Consider the following 23,404-nt stretch of genomic DNA (forward strand, 5'->3'; position numbering starts at 1 on the left):
GTGCTGGGATTACAGGCTTGAGCCACCCCGCCCGGCCTAATGTCTTTTAAATAAGGGTCTGAAGCTGCCACAGGTGTCCCTCTTGGAAGCAGGTCACCGTATGCTGGCCTGTCAGAGAGACCCACGGGGAAGCTGGGGCCAAGGCCACCCAGGCTGGAGAAGGCGCGGGCCCTGGTTCCTTCTATAGGATCCTTGCATGCCAGGGAGGCAGATCCCAGCGTCCCCAGAGGGTGGTGGGTCAGGTGGTCCACGGCGCCCTCTCTTCCCTTGGCCCCATGTCTCTGTATATGCCTGGCCCTGCCCAGGGCCCAGGATGTCTGTCCCACGTGGACCCCAGCACCATGTCAGCCCAGAGGAACTCACGGCTGCTTCCAGGGGCTTTGCTGACGTCCTGACTTCTCCTTGGAGGACTTCTCCCTGACTTCTCCTTGGTCCCTGTCACACAACTGCCGCAGAACCACATGACTGGAGCTGGAGCCCAGGACTGTTCACTGCCCTGAGATGGAGAGCTGGCCGCACCCGCCCTGGCAGCACAGGGCCCCGGTGGCGGCGGCGAAGCTGGGGAAGGAGCTGGGGCTCCACAGCGGGCGGAGGGGGGGTGATTGGCGATGGCTGCCTGGTGGGAAGGCAGGTAGGAGCGTGTTGGCCGCGTGCTTGCTAACCCAACCTTCAAGCCATCTTGTGGGACAGAGAGGTGCCAGGCTGAAGCCAGAGGAACCGCGCCAGGATGACTACCTGGACCCCGACTGCACGGCAGCCTCCCGGTCCACGCTGGGTCAGACTCAGTCTTCCAGATCCAGGGAGTCCTCCCAGCCCTGGGGAGCGGCTGGGCCCCTGAACACAGAATCCTGCAAACTTCTTCCCCTTGCATGGTTCGAGCTGCAGAGCACACCCCTCTGCCGGCTGAGCCGGGGACTGGGGCCAGGAGCTCCCGACACCGGGCAGGGCGGGCTCTAGGGTGGCCTTGGGTGGCGGGCAGTGCAGACAGAGCCCTCTCCTGTGGTGAGACCAGCTGCCCGAGCGTCCCCCTATGCCTCAGGCTGGCATCTCTGAGGCAGGTGCCCCTATTGACCTGGTGGCTGACCAGCCCGGCCTCCTCGTGTCTCTCTGGGGCAGAACCGACTCCAGGATCCCTATGGGCTCTTGGTCCGTGGCTGGCCGGAACACTTTCACTCTCCATCAGGTTCAGGTGGAACAAAGCCGTGTCCATGTCGCAGGCAGTGCCCGTGTGTGTCCTCTGCCTGGTGTCGGTGGTCAGGCCTGGCCTGGCTCAGTAGTTCCTCCACGGTGTCACACTCCTCCAGCGACGCAGGCCCCAACAGCTCGCGGATGAGGACATCAGCCCAGACGGGTGAGCTCGGGGTTTGTGTGGAACAGACAGCATTGCTGCTCCTGATCAAGGTGCCTGCTCCCTGGTCTCAGCCTAGGGCTGCCCGGGCGCCGGCCCCCGTGTGGACAAGGTGGTGCTGCCCCAGCCTCAGCAGGCGGGGAATGGGTGGGGCTGGGGTCAGCCAAACATCTAGACAACAGCAACAGTGCCTGCGCCCCTGCGTTCCACACCTGAGCCTGGGTGGTGCTCGTCATGGAGCTCCCGGGGCGGAAAGCCAGTTCCGGCCCAGCCACTTGCTACACTGTGCGATCCAGGGCAGGCTCCTTCCCTCTCAGGCCCTCGGTCCCTTGTCAATACAAGGAGGCAGTGGTTACAGTGAACCTGTTTCAAGGTCAGGCGTAGCGGCCGGGGCAGCGGAGGAGTCTGGAAGGGCGCAGCCATGTGTGTTACTTGTACTAAGAGCTACCGGCCCAACTATGTGGAACCACCAATCTGAGGGCTCCCTACGGGGGTTCTGACCAACTGACCATCCCACAACAGATGGCCTTGGCCTCTACACACGGCCAGGCCCGGTCCCTGCTCAGGGAGATGGAGGGCTGCTACGGGCCACATTCCCAGTGCCCCACACGAGGTCAGAGAAACGCCCTGCCTCCACTTCCTAGCTCCACCATGAAGAGCCCCCTGTCCACGCTGGGCCCCCACCCCTTCTCCTGAGCTCCCCAGCAGGAGGGGGCAGGAACCCCGCCTCCCATGGCACTGGCCCCCTTTCCCCGAGCCCCTTCCTCCCACTTTTTCTGGGCTCCTGGCGTGGCAGCTGGCACGGGGCAGGGCTGCTCACCTTTTCTAGTTTGGAAAGAGCCAGAGAGTAGCTGTCCTTGGCGCGGAACTGCATGAAGCGCATGTTGGAAGGGTGGGTGAGCTCCGTGGTGATGCTGAGGCTGGGGAAGAGCCTGGGAGAGGCGGAGGCGGCTCAGGGTGGGGCCACGGTGGCTGTGGGGGTCTCAGGGGGGGGCCACGGTGGCTGTGGGAGGTCTCAGGGTGGGGACCCATGATCATGTGGCTGTGGGCGGGGTCTCAGGGCAGGGCCCATGGTCTTGGCTGTGGGGGTCTCAGGGTGGGGTCCCATGGTCATGGCTCTGGGGGTCTCAGGGTGGCGGCCTGTGGTTGTGGCTGTGGGGGTCTCAGGGCGGGGCCACGGTGGCTGTGGGAGGTCTCAGGGCGGGGCCACAGTGGCTGTGGGGGTGTCAGGGCGGGGCCACGGTGGCTGTGGGAGGTCTCAGGGTGGGGGCCCATGATCGTGTGGCTGTGGGTGGGGGTCTCAGGGCAGGGCCCATGGTCTTGGCTGTGGGGGTCTCAGGGTGGGGGTGTCAGGGTGGGGGCTTGTGGTCATGGCTGTGGGGGTCTCAGGGTGGGAGCCCGTGGTTGTGGCTGTGGGGGTCTCAGGGCGGGGGCCCGTGGTCGTGGCTATGGGGGTCTCAGGGCGGGGGCCCGTGGTCGTGGCTGTGGGGGTCTCAGGGCGGGGGCCCGTGGTCGTGGCTGTGGGGGTCTCAGGGCGGGGGCCCGTGGTCGTGGCTGTGGGGGTCTCAGGGCGGGGGCCCGTGGTCGTGGCTGTGGGGGTCTCAGGGTGGGGGTGGGGGCTCGTGGTCATGGCTGTGGGGGTCTCAGGGCGGGGGCCCGTGGTCGTGGCTGTGGGGGTCTCAGGGCGGGGGCCCGTGGTCGTGGCTGTGGGGGTCTCAGGGCGGGGGCCCGTGGTCGTGGCTGTGGGGGTCTCAGGGTGGGGGCCCGTGGTCGTGGCTGTGGGGGTCTCGGGGCGGGGGCCCGTGGTCGTGGCTGTGGGGGTCTCGGGGCGGGGGCCCGTGGTCGTGGCTGTGGGGGTCTCGGGGTGGGGGCCCGTGGTCGTGGCTGTGGGGGTCTCAGGGCGGGGGCCCGTGGTCGTGGCTGTGGGGTGGTTTGGAGCCGAGCCCCGGACGCTGGGCTCACCGGAACATGGTCTGCACGTTGACGATGGTCTTGGCATCCGCCATGTAGTCCTCCTCAGCGCTCATGGTGCTCTCCTTGTCCACCACCACGAGGTTGTCCGCATAGATGATTCCGCACTGCAGCAGGCTGTCCAGGCTGGTGGCAGGGGTGGGACCGGGAGCCCGTAGCTGAGGATGCGGCCCACTCCCCACCCACGGGCCCCCGTGATTTGGTCAGAAGGCAGGAGGACCTCAGCCCCCCACCCCACCTGCAGTCGGGGCCACCCCAGACTTTGGAAGAGGAGAGGAGGGGAAGGGTGGGTGTGGAGCCCCCTTGAGCCACGGCCAGCCACGCCTTACTTGTCCACGGAGCCCTCCATGTAGTAGACCATGGGGAAGCAGCAGATAGCTTCCAGGAAGTGGTGGTCTGGCCTGTGGGGACAGCGGTCCTGGAGGGTCCCACCCGGCTCCAAGGCCCGCCCTCCCCAGGCCCAGGGGGGCCCTACCCTCCATGCGCAGAGCTGGGTCAGGCAGGGGTTCCCCAGAACTGCAGTGTATGGGATCTGGGGGGTGCTTTAAGGCCAGTAGGCCATTCTTTATTTTATTCAAGGGGAAACCAAGGCCCGGGAGGGTGGGACTTGCTGAGGTCACACAGCCAAGATGACCCTGGACTCAGCTGTCAGGGTCCTGGGGTCCCCTCGGCAAAAAGGTACAAAAAGGGGTCCCCTAGGCAAAATGGTGCCTGGAAGATCCTGGGGCTCAGAGTGAGTGGAGCAGGAGGCAAATAGGACAGAAGGAGTGACAAGGGAGGAGGGGGAAAGGGAGAGAGATGACCAGAGTGGGAGGAGCTGGGAGCCACAGGAGTTGAGAGCAGGGAGGAGCTGGGAGACAGAGGAACTGGGAGTGGAGAGGAGCTGGTGCAAGGAGGAGCTGGGAGCAGGGAGGAGCTGGGAGCTAGAGGAGCTGGAAATGGGGAAGAGCTGGGAGTGGGGAGGAGCTGGGAACTGGGGGAGCAGGAAGCAAGGAGGAACTGGGAGTGGGGTGGAGCTGGGAACTGGGGGAACTGGGGGAGCTGGGAGCAGGGAGGAGCTGGGAGCCAGAGGAGCTGGGAGTGAGGAGGAGCTGGGAGCTGGAGGAGCTGGGAGTGGGGAGGAGCTGAGAGCTAGAGGAGCTGAGAGCCGGAGGAGCTGGGAGTGAGGAAGAGCTGGGAGCTGGGAGTGGGGAGGAGCTGGGAGCCAGAGGAGCTGGGAGCCGGAGGAGCTGGGAGTGAGGAAGAGCTGAGAGCCAGAGGAGCTGGGAGTGGGGAGGAGCTGAGAGCCAGAGGAGCTGGGAGTGAGGAAGAGCTGAGAGCCGGAGGAGCTGGGAGTGGGGAAGAGCTGGGAGTCAGAGGAGCTGGGAGCAGGAGTGCATGGAGTGGGGAAGAGCTGGGAGCAGGAGGAGTTGGGAGCAGGGAGGAGAGCCCCCCTTTTTGGGAAAGCTGAGAGGACCAGGCCAGAGGCCCCATGTTCCCGTGCCCTCTGCAAAGGTGAAGGGTGGGCCCAGTTGGGGAGGCTGCTGGCTGCAGGTCTGAGGGCCCGGGTGGGCGGGGTGGGCAGAGCCCCAGGAGCCTCACTTGTTGTCCAGCAGCAGCACAATGGGGTTTAACTCCTTGCGGGATCTGTAGTAGGCCCGCAGCGGCACGATGAAGTTGTACAGCCCGTTGCCGGCCGTCTCTGCCGAGACGATGATCAGCTTGTTCTTGAACCCGTAGGCCTTGGCGTCTTCATAGCTGTTGTGCTTGCAGCCCTGGGGGCAGATGCTGGAATCAGGGCTGGCTCCTGCTGGCCACTGGCACCCTCCCAGACCCCTCACCAAACAACCCCCCTGAACACCCAGCCGTCAGCCTCTCGGCCCATGGCCTTTCATGGCCTACATGCACCTGGTGGGAGCTACAGGCACCACCAGATGTTACAGCTGTGCCCACAGGCGGCACAGAGCAGAGCCATGTCAAGGGTGGAAAGGGCGGTGTCCATGTGAACATGTGGTTTTGGCACGTGGCTGGAGATCTAGGCATGAGCACAGGTACGTGTCGTGTGTGTGCACACACTTTTTCTTGTTTTGTCCACCACGAGGCTCAGAGCAGGGACGCCAGCAGCCGTGAGCACACCACATGCCCAGATCTTGGTTTCCAATCATCATTTTCCACTAAAAGGAATCAGGCTTCCTTGGAGAAGTGGTTCATTCCAGACTGGAGCAGGGGAAGGCCAAGACATGGCTGGAACCTCTCCGGTTGGAAAGCACAGATGAGCTCAAAGGGTGAGGGGGTCGTGCCAGAAGCCACTTGAAGGACCCCACCCCACCCAGCGAACCCAGGGGGTCTGAGCATCAGAATCAATAACGATCTGTCAAGGATGCTGCTGCTGCAATGACCAGCCACAGATTACAACCCACAGAATACGCTGGGAGCCTGTGGTCCGTGAAGGACACACACATGGGGAAGAGCAGGTCCCCTTTGTGGCTGAGCCCTAACATACAGCTGGAGAGATTCCGGAGCTGGAAACCATCCACTGATGGCCGGCGCAGTGGCTCATGCCTGCAACCCCAGCACTTTGGGAGGCCGAGGTGGGAGGATCACTTGAGTCCAGGAGTTCGAGACTAGCCTGGGCAACATAGGGAGACCCCATCGCTACAAAAATAAAAATAAAATTAGCCAGGTGTGGTGGGGCGTGCCCGTGGTCCCAGCCACTCAGGAGGCTGAGGTGGGAGGACCCCTTGAGCCTGGGAGGTGGAGGCTGTAGTGAGCTATGATCCCACCACTGCACTCCAGGCCTGGATGACAGAGTGGGACCTTGTCTCAAAAAAAAACACCAAACAACAAATAAACAAAAAAGAACCCACTGATGGATGCTGAAGCCGCTTGGTCCAGTGGTTTGCTTTCCTGATCTCAACACGTCCCCCACAGAGAAGCTCTAACTCCAGAAGGAAAACAGTGATTTTCACAGTGGGGAAACCTGCTGACCCCAGTTTGCCACCAGATCCAAGTTAACATCGCCAGTGACCTGACAACTGACCCCCGAGTTTCCAGGGAGGGCTGGCCCCACATGCAGGCAGAGTCCCACCACCAAGAAACATCGGCAGACCCACCTGCCAACAAGTCACTGGTCCCCGCTCTGCAAAAATATTAAGGTCAAGAGACCCCAGGGAACATTCCAGATTAACGGAGAGTAATGAGAAAGGAGTGCTAAGACACAGCCAGGACAGGCTCCCAGCGGGGAAAACACTGTCACGCAGGATACTGAAGGCTGTCGGGGCCCTCGGCGCAATCTGAACCCGGACAGTGGATCAGACACTCATGCCAGGCCAGGGTCCCTGTCCTCATGAGCTGTGGTTACAAGATGGTTCTTCATCTTTGGGAAGGCATGTGGATGTATTAGGGGAAAGGGGTGTGGTGGCTCCAACCTGTTCTCAAAATGGTTCAGAAAACATGGGCCTCTAACATAGAAACTGGGAGAGGGAGAGCCCACACGGGACGGGAAGGGAACGTCTGCCGAATCTGGGTGAAGAGTCTGCGGCTCTCCCTTGTAGTATTCTTGCAGCTTTGCTAGAAGTTTGCAATGATATTGAAATGTAAAGTGACCAAAGAGAAACCAGGGCAGGTGTGCTGGCCCGGTGCTGGCGTCAGGGGGCGCAGAGCCTTACCTTGTCCAGCCGCAGGCAGCAGAAGGGGGCCTTCACAGGCAGGAGGTGGCACAGGGTTGGGGAGCTGCCGATGTAGGGCGAGTTGGGAGGGTAGCCCTTCACGTACCTGGGGCAGGAGACAGGAACCCTCAGCACAGCTGCACACGGGTAGCTGGGTCTGCTCTGGCCCCTCCCCCGGGCTGGGGGACTCGAGGGCACCCACGCCCCCCACAGCCACGTTGCTCGGGGTCACGCACAGCTGGTCCAAGGTGGCCTGTTCTTCCCTCAACCACCTGTGCATCAGCCAATGTTCCTCCAGCTGAGCCTGTGATCACCATGTCGCGGGGCCTGCCCAGCCTTGGCACCCAGGACCCTGTGTGTCCTGCAGGGCAGTCAGGGCAGTGCCCAGGGCACCGACACAGGTGCCAAACCTTAAAGATTCGTGCCTGCCTGACGGGTCAGCAGCGGCTGCAAGGCCAGGGCTGGGGAGGCATGGACTTGGCCCTACCGGGGCCTTGGGGGACTGGAGGGGACTGCGGGGTGGGCAGGGCCCTCACTGCTGCTGCCCTCACCCAGGTGTGGGAGGGGGTGGCGGTGGGGCTCGCCCCTCACCTAGTCAGCTCAGGAACCTGCATGGTCAGCCCTCAGCTACTCTGGGGTGGGACCAGGCAGGCTGTACCCTGGGCCCACGCTTCCCTGAGGGTCTGGGGTGAGCCTCCATCCAACACACACTCACAGTGGAGACGTTCACACATGTGCACATGGAGATGGACACATCCAGACACATGCACGCACAACACATGGCCACATACAGGCACACGGAAATGGACACACCAGGACGTACACACAACACATGCACACAGAAATGAACACATGCTGACGTATGCACACGCGCACCATGTGCACGGACACACAACATACACACCACACACACAACATGCACCACACAAACACACACATGGACACACAACATACACACCACACACACCATACACAGACAACATGCACCACACAGACACACACGGACACACACACACCACACACAGACACATGCACCACAGACACAACACACAACATATACCACACACACACCACACACACACAACATACACAACACACACACAACATGCACCACACACGGACACACACAGACACAACAGACACAACACACACCACACACAACCCACACACAACATACACAGACACACAACATAGACATCACACACAGACAACATGCACCACACACGGACACACAACACACACACAGACACAACACAGACACACCACACACACCACAGACACACCACACACAACACACCACACACAGACACACACCACACATAACACACACCACACACACAAATACGCAACTCATACCACACACACAACAGACACAAAACACACCACACGTGGACACACTCCACACACCACACAAAACACACACACCACACACAACACACCAGACGTACACCACACAGACACAACACACACCACACACGGACACAGATACCACACAGACACAACACACACCACAAACACATGTGACACAACACACATTGACATACCACACACATCACACATGTGGACACACACAACATACACCACACATACATGGACACACACAGAACACCCCCCTCACACATCCACCCCCATGCCCTGCGTGGTCTTTCTCCCCCCACCACAGCTTAGACGAGGCTTTGCAGCCACAGGCCAAACCCACAGGGCTCTGCCCGCCTGCCACGCCTCCCTGACGTCCCCAGCACCCCAGGCTGGTGGGGCAGGCACTCTGGCCTTAGGCTCTTATCCACACACTTTTCCAGCCCGGCTGTTGTCCCCAGTCAGCCACCACCCGTCCTCAGCAGCACCCAACACACACACGCAATGGTTCAGGGCTGTTTCCCAGCAGCTGGGAAATGACGGGCTGTCATTACGGTGCGTTGGCCCAACCCCAGAGGCGAAGGCCACGGCAGAGTGAGGCAGCCCCGCTGAGGACGGGCCCTTGGGCCCTGGCATTGGGGCACCTGTCTGTCCTGGCTGAGGCCAAGAGGCAGAAGCTGCTGAGAACAGAGTGGGGCCTCCTGTCTTATAATTCGAAGCCGGAGGACTTGGCTCCAAACCTAGGCCAGGACAACAGCTCAGGATGGGCTGTGGTTTCCAGGCTGTGGTGCTGCCTTGCCCAGGGGTTGCACAGGGACCCTGCTCAGAGGATACCCACCCTTGGTCAGGCGGGCTGTGCCTCTCTGTGCTCTGTGGTGCTCAGGGGGAGACTTAGGGCACTGGGTGGATGAGGATGGTCTGGGGTCACCGCCCGGCTCCATCCTGATTCAGAGAGTGACCGGACCACTGTGGGGCTGGTGAGGTGGGTGGGAACGGGCCTCTCTCTGAGGATGGTGCTACCCGGTGCCTGACACACAGCCCCCGCCCCAGTGAGTGCTGCCTCACCCCAGTTAGCTCTGCACCCCCAGCCCCAACTGGGAAGGGTGCAGCCCAGCACACCCCCATCTCAGTGACACTCTAAGTGCTCCCTGGGGACAATAGTGCTGTGGCTCTGATGTCTGTGTCACGTCCCCTGAAGGTTCCATTTGTCAAACAAGGACTTCCACGGAGCTGTCCTTGCAGAAGCTGCAGTTCAGAGCACGGGGGACCACCGAGGCGGCTCTGACGCTCCCCTCCCCCGCACTCACGGCGGCTCCTCCCCGCACTGGGAGCCATCTCCAAGGCAGTACTCACTCTACCACGGAGAGCCCCTCGTCATCCGACGGCGTCACCTCGTCCTCTGACTGGTCGCTCAGCAGGTCGCAGGGCAGCAGGGCCGAGCTGTCAGCCAGCTCCAGGACGGGCGCGATGCTGGGCCGCCGGCTGCCCGAGCCGTTCTCCGTGGGCAGTGCCAGCTTGTTGCCCCCGCCCCCCCCACCGCTTTGCGTGGGCCGGTGCTCTGTGCCCTGCAGGTCCATGGCCACCGTCCCTGGAAGAGAGCCCTGTGCTTGGCTGCAGCCCGACTCCCACCCTCCAGGGGCGGCGAGTTCCCAGAGCTCAGGCAGTCATCTCTGGAGACCCTGTCACGGCCTGGCTCCTGTGCTCTAGCTGGTGAGCGTCAATCTATCCCTCAGTTTCCCCCTCCATACAACGGGGACAGCAGCCTCGGGTGATGATGTTGAGCGAAGACCCAGGGGACCTCAGTGCCCCATCGGTACCACCCAGGCCAGCTGCTGTGGCCTCAGTACCAGCTGCCTGAGGAGGGGGTTGGCTGATCCTAGGGTCGGGGTCCCAGCCTTGGGGGCCCGGGCAGCTGGTCAGGCTGCCTGGCGGACAGGGCCAGGTGGGGAGCAGCCGGGTCACTCAGTGCCTGTGGGAGCAGACTGTCACTCCTGCACCACCCCCAGGCTGCCAGGTGGGGGTTGTGGACCTCCAGGTATGGCCCAGGGCCTCTGTGGGTGCAGTGAGGGTTGCCCGAGTCACCCTGGTTTCCTGGAAGCCACCTGGGGGCAGAGTGCCCACCGTGCAGGTAAAGGTGGAGGTGTGGCTAGGCAGCAGCAGCCTGCCTCCCCAGTGCCCTGTGGCCAGGCCCGGCCCCCCGACTGAGCTGCCGTAGATGAGGGCCGGCAACCTGTGGGGTCTGGCAGGCGGCAGGCTCTGCATCAGCACGTCTCCAAACCCCAGGGCCCTCTGGGTCTTGGAGACTGTACCCCACTGCACTGAACCACCTGGTGCCCCAGCAGCCACCGTGTAACAACCCCCAGGGTGGGTGTGCAGGGGTGCCCCATAGGGTCAGCCCCAGCCTAGGCCACTGTACGGAAGCAACAATGCCCTGGCCCGGCCGTGGGTCTGTGGCTTGAGTGGCTTCCTGGCCTGGCCCTGCTCCCTAACTGTCCCCCAGGAAGGCCTGGCTGGGGGGGTGGCAACAGCACTGTAGGTACTGCTCTCGGGGCCACAGGCCTGCACCTGCTCAGAGGTAGCCTGACCCCGTCTGGCACGCGGCACCCCGGGAAGATCCCTGAGGGCGCGATGAGAGGCCAAAGCCCTCGGCTGCTGCGACCTCATCCCGCCAACTCCCAGCCCCATTGGACGTCAGGGTCCCCGACTGTTTGAGGGACACATGTGAAGCAGACCCTCTGAGCTGGTGGGACCACCAGGAGCCTCCAGTTGAGCTGCCAACCAGGCCTGTGGGCCGCTCCACTTGGACACAGTGAGTAATGCCCACAAAGGTGGCCACAGGAAGTTGGGGACACCCCTGTTTGACAGATTCAAAAACAGGCCCAGAGAGATGCCACTTATTCAAGGTTGGAGGCACAGGCCAAGAGGAGCTGGGTCTGGAGGCCACACTGGCCGGGTCTCCTGCCCTGGCTGGCTGGTCTCCCGCTCTGTCCCACTTGGTCTCCCGCCCTACCTGGTCTCCTGCCCTGCCCCGCCCCGCCGGGTCTCCCGCACCTGTCCCAACTGGTCACCTGCCCTGTCCCGCCCGGTCTCTCACCAGAGGAGCAGCCCCAGGGAGTCCTGCGCGCCTGCCCCGGCTCACCCATGGAGGCGATGATGCTATGCACAGGCAGGCGGGCTGGACCCTCGTGCAGCCCCTGCCCCGAGAAGGCCCTCTTCTTCCGCTTCTCCTCCTGCTTGAAGATGAAGGCCGAGTTCTCCTCCTTGGTGATGTTGATGTAGAAGCAGGTGTCCGAGGCGGCCAGGATGTGCCGGGGCCCCGGATTCAGCAGGATGCTCTTGTTGTCCTCTCGCTTCAGCCCGATGAGGCACACGCCGTACCTGGGCGGGGGCACCAGCACTTCAGACCCCGCCGCTCGCCCGCCCCATCCCGCCCCCTGCCTGCCCTTCCTGCGAATCACCAGAGTCCCCACTGGAGCTCCGCGTCTTCCTCCTGGGGACCATCTGGGGTCAGGGACCTTGGCCGAGCCCTCCCGTCCCAGAGGTGTTGGGGACCAGAGAGCTGGGGTCAGCCCATGAGCCTCAGGGAGGAGCCGCGTGGCAGGTTTTTATGTGGACCCGGAGCCCAGTCCTGTGGCTGCCCTCGCCAGGCAGGATGCCCTGATGTCCTGCCCCCGAGCCCTGTGCAGCCCCGCCCCAGGGCCACTCCTGTGCCTGACCAGGTGGGTGCGGAGGGCACGGAGCAGCCCCGGAGTGCCAGCCCTATGGCCGCGACCCGGCCTTACTTCTTGTGGGCGTGGAAGGCCGCGTAGGTGAAGCTCTTGCCCTCGTACTCGCGGAAGAACTTGCTGTCACCCATGCGGATGTGGTACACCTCATTGCCCGAGCAGCGTCCGTACATGCGCTGCCACTGCTCCGGGGACTCCTGTCCCTCCCTGTGGGCCGGAGCGGGGCCAGGGGAGTGTCACCCTCAGCCGTGGCTGCCCCTTCTGCCCGGCCGGGTCTGCAGGTGGCCCCTCCGCTTCCCCTGGCATGGACCCCCTCCCTGTGCAGGACTTTTGCCCACCACACGCCCCTCCTCCGGGAAGCCCGTCCCCGCCCCCACGCAGGCCCTGCCTTGTCTCCCTGCGCCGGCCGGGCCACGGAGGTCGGTCCCGCGGGGCACGGGGCACTCACTGGCCGCGGGACGTGTGCACCAGCAGGGTGATGAGGGTAGAGGTGGCCGGGCAGATGCAGTTCAGCGCCAGCATGGCATACTTGCACTCCTCCTCACACACCACGTGGTCTGCGGGCAGCAGGGTAGGCCGGTCCACCTGCTGCCCTGCCGGCTCTCTCCTTCCCCACAGCACCTGCTCGCTTCCTGAAGGTGCTGTGCAGACGCACCCTCGCCTGGTGCCCCCCTGGACCCCCTGCTGTCCAGCTCCAGCAGCACTACCCCCAGAGTCTCTGGACCCCAACCCCCTCCTTGGTCTGAGCCTCCATGGACCTTCCATCGTTCCTATGCTTCTCTCCCAGCTCAGTGAGGAGCTCCAGGGCTGGGCAGTCCCTGGCCCCTGTGCTCTGGGCACTCCATGTAGGCCCTGACCCCGTCCCCCGTGTACCTGGCATGGGGCCTGACCCCTGTCCCCTGGGCACCCAGCATGGTCCCTGCCCATAGAGGTGCTCATCAGATGGTGCTCCTGCCCCCACCTGACCTCTGACCCTGCCTTCACTGACCCCAGGGCCCCAGCGTAAGACTGTTCATCTGAAGAGGTCGGAACCCCTAGGTCCCTTCTCGGATGCGGTGAGGATGGGGGTCTGCCGTCCCCTCCAGCACCTCCTGGTGTGCTTGTGTGTGGAGCTCCAGGGCCGGCCCCTCCCGCTGCCCCGCACAGCTCACCCACGCGCGCACACGCGCCCTGCCCCAGGCCCGCTGTCACCCGCGTGCGCACTTGCGCCCTACCCCAGATGCACTGGCACCCATACGCACACGCACACCTACCCTAGATGCACTGTCACCCGCACGCACACACGCACAACTGTCCCAGATGCACCGTCACCCGCGTGCGCACCCGCCCTGCCCCAGACGCACCGGCAAACTTGACGTGAAACTTGTTTTCAGGTTTGAGGATCTGGACGTAGAGGGGGCAGTTGGGGGCGAAGTCCTTCACGGCCCAGGCACGCAGGATGGTCTGGTGGTCCTGGCGGGGTGAGTGGTTGGTCAGTGCAGACGGGCTGGCCTCTGTGGGTTGCTGGGCGGCACCAGCAGCCTGGGGCAGGTCTCCTCCCTTGCGGACCCCCGCTCCCCAGCCCCACGGTGTCCTTCCCGCCTGGGCAGGGCCTCCGCCTCACTCACCGCGGCCGTGCGGTCCACCTCGTTCCTGCTGCTGAGAATGAAGCAGGCCTCCCCATTGTCCATCCTGCAATGCACCAGGGCCTGAGTGCGGGTGGAGCAGGGGAGGTGGGCAGTGCAGCTGGGGGGTGCGAAGGTGAGGTGAGGAGGACCTCCCCTGGGAAGAGGTTGGGAGGACCGTTGGATGGAAGATGGGGAGGATGGAAGGCGGGGAGGATGGAAGGCGGGGAGGATGGAAGGTAGGAGGAGACCCCTGCTCTCTGCTGGTCAGACATCACAGTGTCCCCTCAGTGGGCATCCCTGTACTGCCCCCCCCATCAACCCACATCACAGCGCCCCTGACAGGCATCCTTGTTTGTCCTCCACCAGCAGGCATCCCTGTGCGCCCCCCCCACAGGCATCCTGGGCCTCTCCAGACTCCCTGGCCCCTCCCTGGTAGGCTCTGAGCCGGGTCAGGACTCCTGGACACCCTAGGGAGACTTCAAGCTCCAACACTCAAGAAGAAGGCACAGGAGCCATGCCTGTCCCCCGAGCGTGTGCGGGCTGACAACGGGTGGGGGCAAGGGAGTCAGACGCCGCAGACGGTGTGTCCTGGAGACACCAGCTGACAGCTTCTTCTGGCCACAGTGCTTCCTAGGGCAGGTGCCTGCCCTTCCTCCCCCAGGCCCTGTTCTTTGAAGCAACCTCCCGGCTTGTCCCTGAGGTTGACCAGGTAGGAGGGGCATCAGGAGGTCGTGCGAGGGGCTCTGCTGCCTGGATTTGTCCATACTCCCAGGTGGCAGGGGCTAGGGGTCCGGGGTTGGCAGGAGCAGGCCCAGTGGAGACCCCACCTCAGTGTGTGCCAGTGACCTGGGCACCAGGGGAGCTAACCTGACCTGGGCACTGGCTTCTCGGATACCCATCTGGCATGCTGCCATTAGACATTCACCCAGGGCTGGGCTGGGGTGCAGGAGGGAGGGGGGATCTTGGGGGCAGAGACCCTGTCCGCTCCCTGGCCTGGCTAGTCTACGGTCTGGGACCCTGGGTGGTCACTTCCAGCACCTCCTGGGTCTCCCGAAAGCCCAGCTGCGGAAACTGTAGAAACTGATGAGATGCTGTCTGAGAAACTTGCCTCTGCCCCAGGGCAGGGAACCCCACCACATCACTGACACCACTGCCTGCTCCGCAGAGGCCCCAGGCCCTGTACTCATAGCCCTGGGCTCATCCCTGCCTGGCTGGGCATGGCCTACGCCCCTGCCCTCTCCCCACTCCCCACTCCCCGGGCCCAAGCAGGTGCATTGTCTGTACGTGCTGGGGACGGGACCACAAAAGAGGTGGCGTTCCATAGACCATGGGCCCCAGCTTGGGGCTCTGGACGTGGTGGGGGAGGGGGAGCGATGGGGAGAGACCCTGGGCGTACCACCCACACTATGCCACTAAGGACACATTCAGGCTCCTGGAATGAAAACGTCACCAGGAGGGGTTTCCGGGAGTGTCCCAGAAAGTGTACCGACACATTGTGGAAAGTTCCAGGTAACAATACACTCTTGTTACCCTGTCACTCTGTCAATTTGTCTTTAAAAGGAAGCTCTACCTACAACCCCTATTCTCCTGCCTTGACTCACAGCAGCCGACTCTCCCACCCCTGGTCTATTTTGAGCTTCCCTAGACCTTGACAAAGATTTCCCTAGACTTGGAGCAGGGAAAGGTGGAGCTCGCAAAAGCTGCCCCTCACCCTGCAAAAGGGAGACAGACACTCAGCTGGGGTGGGCTTGCCCGGGATGCTCCAGAGTGGGTAGTACAGGGACAAGGGCCTGGCTGCAGGGTCCTGCTCATCTGGGCTTGGGACCTAAGCTGGAAAAGCTGCAACAGGCCCCAGACGGTCTACCCCAGACAATCCACCCCAGAGGGTCCACCCCAGACAGTCCACCCTGGATGATCTACCCCAGACAATTTACCCCAGATGGTCTTCTCCAGACAATCCACCCCAGAGGGTCCACCCCAGACAGTCCACCCTGGATGATCTACCCCAGACAATTTACCCCAGATGGTCTTCCCCAGACAATCCACCCCAGAGGGTCCACCCCGATGATCTACCCCAGAGGGTCAACCCCAGATGTTCCACCCTAAATGGTCCACTCTGAATGGTCCACACCAGACGACCCACCCTGGATGGTCCATCCCAGATGGTTCACTCTGAATGGTCCACCCTGGACAGTCCACCCCAGACGATCCACCTTGGATGGTCCAACCTAAATGGTCCAGCCCAGAACGTCCACCCTGAATGATCCAGCCCAGACGATCCACCCCAGATGGTCTACACTGGAGGGTTCATCCTAGATGGTCCATCCCAGATGTCCATCCTGGATGGTTCACTTCAAATGGTCCACCCTGAGGATAGTCTACAATGCTCTAATGGCTCTCATTGGCCATGAGAGCAATGGTCAATGCCTCAGCCCTGAGCAGCTGAGCTGTCTCAGGAAGATGTTGAGATGGTCCACTTTGGACATTCCACCCTGAATGGTCCACCCGAGACGGTCCACTCTGGATGGTTCACCCCAGACGATCCACCTCCAGCTGGACCAACTCACATTGGGCCAAGAGCTCCTGGCACCCACCCTCGGGACCCCCTGCTCTGATCAGCTCGCTGGGCAGGCCGACTCAGGACCCTTGGCCATGAGAGTGGTGGCCAATGCCCTAGCCCTGAGCAGCCGACCTGTCTCAGGAAGGTGCCCCCATGCCGCCCCCTCTGCCCACCAGCACTCACTTGGCTCGCATGAGGTCCTGGTCTTTGAGCGCAGAGCCCTGGAGGTAGATGACCCGCTGGGACCACAGAGGGATCTGCAGGACTCTGCGTACCTGGACATCCATCTCCGTGGGGCACAGGATGACCACGTAATAGTCCTGCCGGCCAGGCAGAGGGTCAGACCCTCTGAGCCAGCCCCTGCCCAACCCGGGCGGCCCTGCCTTCAGGACTGTGTTTGTGCCACCACCTCTGAGCCCTGGGGCTCACTGTGATCTTGCATCTGGCGAGAGGGAAAAGAGGCCGCCGCAGGGCCCCCCACCTGAGCGTGGACTGCCATCCTCACTGAAAGGGTAAACTGAGGCTGAGGACTGAGGGACTTGCCAAGCAGTCCTGGGGAAAGGATGGCATCTCTGGGGGCCAGGAGGGAGGCGTCTGCTGGGCCGTGGTCAGGGGCCTCACCTGGAGCCGGGGGTGGGCGTAGAACTCGTTCAGGAAGTCCATGAGGAGGTCGATCTTGAGGGAGCTGACGCACAGGACCACATGCTTCTCCGTCTGCGCGCGGTGGCGGCTGTAGTTGCCCCCTGACTTCTGCCGCTCCATCCAGAGGTAGACGAGCTCCTCGAACTGCAGGTGAGAACCAGGTGAGCACCAACGACCAGGCCCGGGGAATGAGGGCTCCCGGCGAAGCACCTGGGGCCCGACACACCACTGTCTGCTGGGGGCCTGGGGCAGGGCCGGCCAGGGGGTGATGCCTACATTAGGGGGGCCTTTCCCACATGGAAGCTGTAGATGCTGATAGCCCCAGATGACACGGAGCAGGATGTAGGCCCAGCTGGCAGGATGTGTAGGGACCAAGGGAGAAGGGGTGGCTGGAGACTGTGGAGTAAACTGAGGGTGGGGAGGCTTAGCCCCTGGAATTGGGGAATCACTCTCTTGATGGTAAGGGCGGCCATATCAGGCCTCAGACCCCGGCCCTCCAGGCACTCACGGGCCTCACAGTCAGGAGCCTATGTCCAGGGGGCGGGGGTTCGAGGCTGCAGGTCTGAGGACGCCACCTGCCCCGGCTCATGCTCCCCAGATGCAAGGTCTCAAGTGTTGAGACTCAAAGGGGAGAGATCCAAAACAGAGTTCACCAGGGCCTCTCAGCACCGGCCCTACTTGCCTGTAGGCGAAAGTCTTTGGCTTTTCTTTTTTTTTTTGAGACCGAGTCTCGCTCTGTCACCGAGGCTGGAGTGCAGTGGTATGATCACAGCTCACTGCAGCCTCGACCTCCTGGACTCAAGCCATCCTCCTACCTCAGCCTCCTGAGTAGCTGGGATTACAGGTGTGTCGCCACCATGCCCAGCTAGTTTTATTTTTGTTTTTTTCTAGAGATAGGGTCTCACTACATTGTCCAGGCTGGTCTTGAACTCCTGGGCTCAAGCGATCTTCCTGCCTTGGCATCCTGAAGTGCTGGGATTACAGGCTGAGTCACGGTACCCGGCTTCATTGAACACAAATGAACAATGGCAGGAGCTCCCATGGACTGTGGACCTGCACAGGGGATGTGCTATCATCTGGTCTAAATGAGACCATCTCGTTGCACTTATCCAGCACCTGCTTTGTTCTGGTGACGAGGCTTCACTGCCTTGCCACACAAAACAGGTTCCACAGCTGGGAGGTGCTCAAGACTCCAGGGCAACTGAAACAGAGGCTTCCCTGTGGATAGTGCTGGCGGGGGCTCTGCTGTCAGACACCCCAGGGCTCGCGGCACCTCTGAGCCTCAGCTTCCTCACCTGCAAGATGGTGGCATGGCACCTGCCTCCAGGGCTGCCGTGAGGATGAAGGAGGTAATGACGGCAGCTCCATAGTGACCCTAAAAATCCTGTCTGCCCAGAATCTTGCCATGTGATCTGATTTGGAAATAGGTCTCGGCAGACGTAATGATTTAAGATAAGGTCACCCTGGGTTAGAGTGGGCCCTAAATCCAGTGAGAGGTACAGAGAAGAGGCCAAGTGTAGACAGGGCAGAGGCTGAGGTTTCTCCAGCCACAGAGCCCAGGGATTGCGGCACCAGAGAGAGGCGTGGGACAATCTCCCGCAAAGTGGCCTGACAGGGCCAGTCCTGCCAACCCCTCAACTTCTGATTCTGGCCTCCAGGGCTGGCAGAGGATACATGTCTGCTGTTTAGGTCACCTGTCTGCCTTGCTGATCAAACAGCCTGGAGGGATTCTTCCAGGAGATCCCAGCCAGGGTTGCTATGTTCCAGAAGGTACACTCGTAAGCGAGTGCCTTGGGGCCATCACTCTACTTCAAGGGCTTTTACTGGTAAATTCGGCTCAGTGGAGACCAAGAGCAAGGGCACCGCAGCCCACCCTTACCATCGCCAGGGAGAGGCTCAGTCTTTCCAGAGTCATTTGGAGGAGGCAGGGAGCGGCTCAGACAGTGGGGCCAGTGGCATCACTGTCTCAATCACCTCCAGCCCCGCCAGGGACACCACAGGCCCACCCTGGGTCAGGTTTGAGCACCAGGCCTGGCAGGGCTGATGGGATGGAGGGTGGGCCAGCCCCCAGGCCCTGCCCCCAGGCCCTGCCCCCGCCTTCCTCCCTGCCTTGCTCAGGGCTTGTCCCACTCAGGGTCTGCTCTGCCTGCCCCACACGGGAGAAAGGAGACAAGGCAGGCAGGCGGCAGCTGATCTGAAGGACCCCACTGCGGACATGGAGCCCGAGCTACAGGGACGCCTCTGCATGCAGGCTGCTGGGGTGTCGGTCACTTGTCACCACGGCCACACCCATCGATGCAATCAGTTCGTGTGACGACGGCACATTTGTTCCATGAATTTCCCTGAAGAGCAGTGCAGGTGTGATGCCTGCAGGGCTCTGTGCACCTGGAGTCACCTTGTCTTGTTTTCTTTTTTCTCTGAGATGGCATTGAGATGGCATCTCGCTCTGTCACCCAGGCTGGAGTGCAGTGGTGTGATCTTGGCTCACTGTAACCTCTGCCTCCTGGGCTTAAGTGATCCTCCCACCTCAGCCTCCCGAGGAGCTGGGACTACAGGTGTGTGCCATCACACCTGGCTAATTTTTCCTATTTTTTGGTAGAGACGGGGTTTTGCCATGTTTCCCAGGCTGGTCTTGAACTCCTGATCTCAAGCGATCTACCCACCTCGGCCTTCCAAAGTGCTGGGATTACAGGCAGGAGCCATTGTGCCTAGCCCTTTTCTTTTTCTTTTTTTTTTTGAAACAGGGTCCCACTCTCTGTTGCACAGGCTAGTGTGTGATGGCAAGATCACAGCTCACTGCAGCCTCGACCTCAGGGCTCAGGCGATTCTCCTGCCTCAGCCTCCCAAGTAGCTGGGACTACAGGTGCACGCTACCACACCTAGCTAATTTTCATATTTTTTGGTGGAGATGGGAGTCTCCTTATGTTGCCCAGGCTGGTCTCAAATTCCTGGGCTCAAGTAATCCTCCCGCCTTGGCCTTTCAAAGTATTGGGGTTACAGGCGTTAGCCCTGCACCTGGCCTTCTCTTCTTAATGGAGATAAGGGGAGGTGGGGGCTCCCCTGATGCTTCAGGAGCAGAATGGGAAGGTGGCCCCAGCCCGGAGGCTGTGGACGCAGCAGAGGGACACGGAACAGGCCTGCCACACATCCCGATTTGGCCCCTACCCGTGGGTGCCATGGTCTCATGAGAAGCACAAGAGACAGCACTTCGCTCCTGCTTTATTTGAAAGCGACCCTGGGGTTGGCTGAGGCTGGGGCTCCTCTTCACTCTGGGGTGTTTGGGGTGGGGAGAGGAGCCAGATGGAGCATGAAGGTGGAGCTGCATGTGGCTGGGGCAAAGGGGGACGCATTGGCCCTGCTGACCCATCCTCTGACCTCAGCTGGCGCAGGGGCCTCTCGGACATGTCTCTGGAAGGGCTTCTGGGGAATTCAGAGACTGGATTGGCCAAGGCCTCTGTAGAGCATCCGGGTGCAGCAGCCTCAGCAGGTGCAGCGGCCGGGGAGGACCAGGGACAGAGGCTGGGGGCCCCTAGCAGGGTGAAGGGTGGCCCTGAAAGCAGGTCCCCCTGCACCTCAGGATGGGACCCCATTTGCAAAAGGGTCTTTGCAGAAGTAATTAAGGTAAAGAATTTGAGGTGAGATTTATGGATTGGGGCAGGAGGGCCGAGGAGGGAGGCAGTGTCACCGCACAGAGTGCCCCCCACACCGTGCTCCCGGCCTCGCTCCCACCCTCGCTCCCGCCCTTGCCTGGTTATGAAATGTGCAGAGAAAGGAACAGAGTGCAGGGTGTGGGGGAGCAGGCGTCAGAGGGGAGAACCCAGCTCCATCCCCACCCCACACGGTGGTTCCGGGTGGGTGAAACCCTCCAGGTGAGAGGCGAGCTTTACACTTTTAGAAGAAAATAGGAAGCCAGGATTATGATCGAGGGAAGGAATGATCTTTTTAGTCAAGACAGGAAAACAGAAACCATAGGGGAAAGATTGGCGAATCAAAGCCAGGCTGCCTGTAATCCCAGCTATTTCTGGGGCTGAGGCGGGAGGATCGCTTGAGCTCAGGAGTTCGAGGCCAGCCTGGGCAACAAAATGAGAGTGAGACCCCATCTCTAATTAAAAAAATAAAGTGAAGACCATCTGTGAATGGAAGATTCTGTAAGCAAAGTGACAGAAGCGGCGATGGAGCGGGAAGTAATGGGAAAGCCACACACAGCTGGCTTCTTCTAGAACACAGAGAGACTCGCTCATCAGCGGAAACTGGGGGCAGACCAAAGAGGAGCGGGCAGCTCACAGGAACGGGACTCGCGGCACTCGGTGGTGGAGTGGCCGACAACCAGGTAGAAGGACGCGCACGCCCCCATCTGAAGTTAGGGGAAAGGAAGCCAGCAGATGTGGAGAACATGGCCCACGCTGAGGGCCGTACAGCTGGTGCCACAGCTTTGACTCGGATATAGTGAGGGGAAGAGCCAGGCCTGGCCTGGGCCCACACCTGTGCCATGCCCGCTGCTGTTTAGGGGGAGGGAGCTGGGGCTGAGTCCGGGGTCCGCAGAGGCTCCCTGGAATCACTGGCCTGTCTCCCCGGCATCCTGCAGCCAGCTGGGGGTCTGACTCCTAGAAGGCCCTGGCCACCTCCTCGGGCTCCTCCTCCCACCCAGGCTCCTAGAAAATGTTCTACCACCCACAGGAGGCCCCTCCCTCTCCCATCTCCCCGATAGCAGGGGCCTTCCAGGGTGGGCTGGGGTGCCTAGAGGAGGTGTCAGAGGCAGTCCAGGCCCAAGCACTCACACCCTGGGCAGCTGCCCTCTCCAGGCCTCCACCGTTCCCGCTAAGGTCTGGCCCCTCCTCTGCTCAGTGGGCATGGGCCTCAGCAGTGGTGACAGGGAAGCTGCTGGGGTGGCCCAGGGGGTGTGCTCCTTGTGGGCCTGGCAGCTGCTGCTGCACCTGCCTGTGGATGGGAAATGGGCCGGCTGTCCACCCTGAGCCCTCTCTGCACTCTGCCTGGGGCCTGGGAGGGGCAGGTCACCCTGGCACCAGAGACCCACCATCTCCCTAGAGGGAAAAGGCCGGCTCACGGGACTCCGTCATCACCCACCACGCCGAGCACCACCAGACCCGCCGCAGACCCTCAGTGGGGGCGTGCAACGGAGCAGGCACCGCCCGGCTGGCCTCGCTGTCCCCGCCTGGGAGTGGCCCCTGCACTGTGCCATAGCCCCAGCAGTCCCCTCCCTCCGCCGGCGCCCGCCTGTCCCTTTGCTGGTGCCACCCAGTGCTGGTGCCCGGAGGACCCACCTGCAGTGGGAGCACCACGAGGGCCACGCAGATCATGATGACCACCAGCAGCTGCGACGGCCAGATCTTGGGCGTGACATCGCCGTAGCCCACGGTGGAGAAGGTGACGATGCAGAAGTAGAAGGAGGTCAGGAGGGACAGGTTCTCGCCTGCCCGCTCCAGGTGCTGGATGCCACAGGTCCTGCAACCCCGGGCAGTTAGGGGCGGCCTGGGGACGAGGAGCTGGGGGGCCGTGGCCCCAGAGATTCTGCCTGCCCACGGGACCCTCACTGCCCAGGAGACTGAGCTGTTCATCACCTGGTCACCGGGTGAGCCCCGCCCTCCTAACAGCTAGGTGGTGTCAGGCCCTCAGCCCTGCCCATCTGTCCCCAGGCTCTGCCAGAGCCACCTCCTGCCGGATGCTGGCTGACAATGCAGCTGACCCCTCGGCCACAGCATGGCGGCCTCTGTTCACGGTGAATTCCCCGGAGCCTCCCTGCCTGCCCGGTGGCTCTCTCCTAGGCCTCTGGAAAATTCTCTGGGAGCAGGGGATGCAGGGCTGTGTCATCAGTGTGGCCTTGAGTGACACGGGGGGGGGGGTGGGTCTGGCTCTCCACCCCCATCTCAGAGCCTTGCCCCTTTACCCACCATACTCAGGCCTCTGCCAGGCACAGCCAGACAAGCCACCCAGGCCCGAGGCTGGGAGGTCTAATGGGCAGGGCTGGGGTCACCGCCAGGTCCCAGATGCCATCCCCATGGATGCCCCAATCTGCCCACTGAGCTCTGTGTCTGTCATGAGGGACAGTGAGGGAATGGAGGCGGGAAACACAGGGCACTCTCTCTGCTCCCAGGGCACAGTGCTTGCCTGACATCCCTGCCTGGGGACGGGAAGTGGCGACTAGGCCTTGCTGGGAACGAAGACAGAGCAGCAACATGGAGCCATCAGCAGGACACAGGCAGGTGGGCACAGTGGATATGCTTGGGTGGGCTGGAGGCCCTCGCAGCTCTGGGCGTCCCCACCTTTACCCTGGCTGCCTCCAAACCCTGCTCTCAGCTGGGCCTCAGCCAAGAGACCCCCACCTGGCCCAGGGACCAGTCCCTTTCTCTACATCCACGGCATAGACCAGGAAGCCAGGTCTGGGTATCTCTGGCCTTGGAGGAGCCGGGCTGCAGGGCTGCTTGTGTACTGGGGACGTGGGCTTGGAGCTGCCTCCTGACCTCAGTCCCAGCTGGGTGGTCCGACACCCGCAGCCCAGGCACCGTGGCTTTTCTGCCCCTGACTGCTTG

General features: G+C 62.2%; 2 protein-coding genes across 40 annotated transcripts in view; one reads left to right on the forward strand and one right to left on the reverse strand.

Annotated features, from left to right (window-relative positions):
* KCNT1 (potassium sodium-activated channel subfamily T member 1) overlaps positions 1-23,404 on the reverse strand; it is a 93,046-nt gene that overhangs the window by 12,185 nt on the left and 57,457 nt on the right. For 28 of the 39 annotated variants that reach the window (XR_013405275.1, XR_013405274.1, XR_013405277.1 and 25 more), the window contains 14 exons: positions 22,139-22,319; positions 16,836-17,000; positions 16,398-16,534; positions 13,655-13,718; positions 13,391-13,499; positions 12,496-12,604; positions 12,105-12,254; positions 11,462-11,700; positions 9,676-9,910; positions 6,967-7,072; positions 4,901-5,073; positions 3,649-3,720; positions 3,311-3,445; positions 2,169-2,280 (listed from right to left, as the gene is read on the reverse strand). Coding sequence is in view for 13 of the 39 variants with exons in the window: in XM_077967110.1 (XP_077823236.1) it covers positions 2,169-2,280; positions 3,311-3,445; positions 3,649-3,720; positions 4,901-5,073; positions 6,967-7,072; positions 9,676-9,910; positions 11,462-11,700; positions 12,105-12,254; positions 12,496-12,604; positions 13,391-13,499; positions 13,655-13,718; positions 16,398-16,534; positions 16,836-17,000; positions 22,139-22,319 (1,987 nt within the window). In the remaining 26 variants the exon portion in view is untranslated. Of the gene's footprint in view, positions 1-2,168; positions 2,281-3,310; positions 3,446-3,648; positions 3,721-4,900; positions 5,074-6,966; positions 7,073-9,675; positions 9,911-11,461; positions 11,701-12,104; positions 12,255-12,495; positions 12,605-13,390; positions 13,500-13,654; positions 13,809-16,397; positions 16,535-16,835; positions 17,001-22,138; positions 22,347-23,404 lie in introns of all 39 variants that reach the window. The other 11 variants (XR_013405268.1, XR_013405270.1, XR_013405276.1 and 8 more) reach the window with 2 other exon arrangements.
* Positions 1-23,404, forward strand: part of PIERCE1 (piercer of microtubule wall 1) — a 266,631-nt gene that overhangs the window by 6,950 nt on the left and 236,277 nt on the right. The window lies entirely within an intron of this gene.

The sequence above is a fragment of the Macaca mulatta genome, chromosome 15 (assembly GCF_049350105.2).
Source record: "Macaca mulatta isolate MMU2019108-1 chromosome 15, T2T-MMU8v2.0, whole genome shotgun sequence".
In the NCBI taxonomy this organism is placed as follows: Eukaryota; Metazoa; Chordata; class Mammalia; order Primates; family Cercopithecidae; genus Macaca; species Macaca mulatta.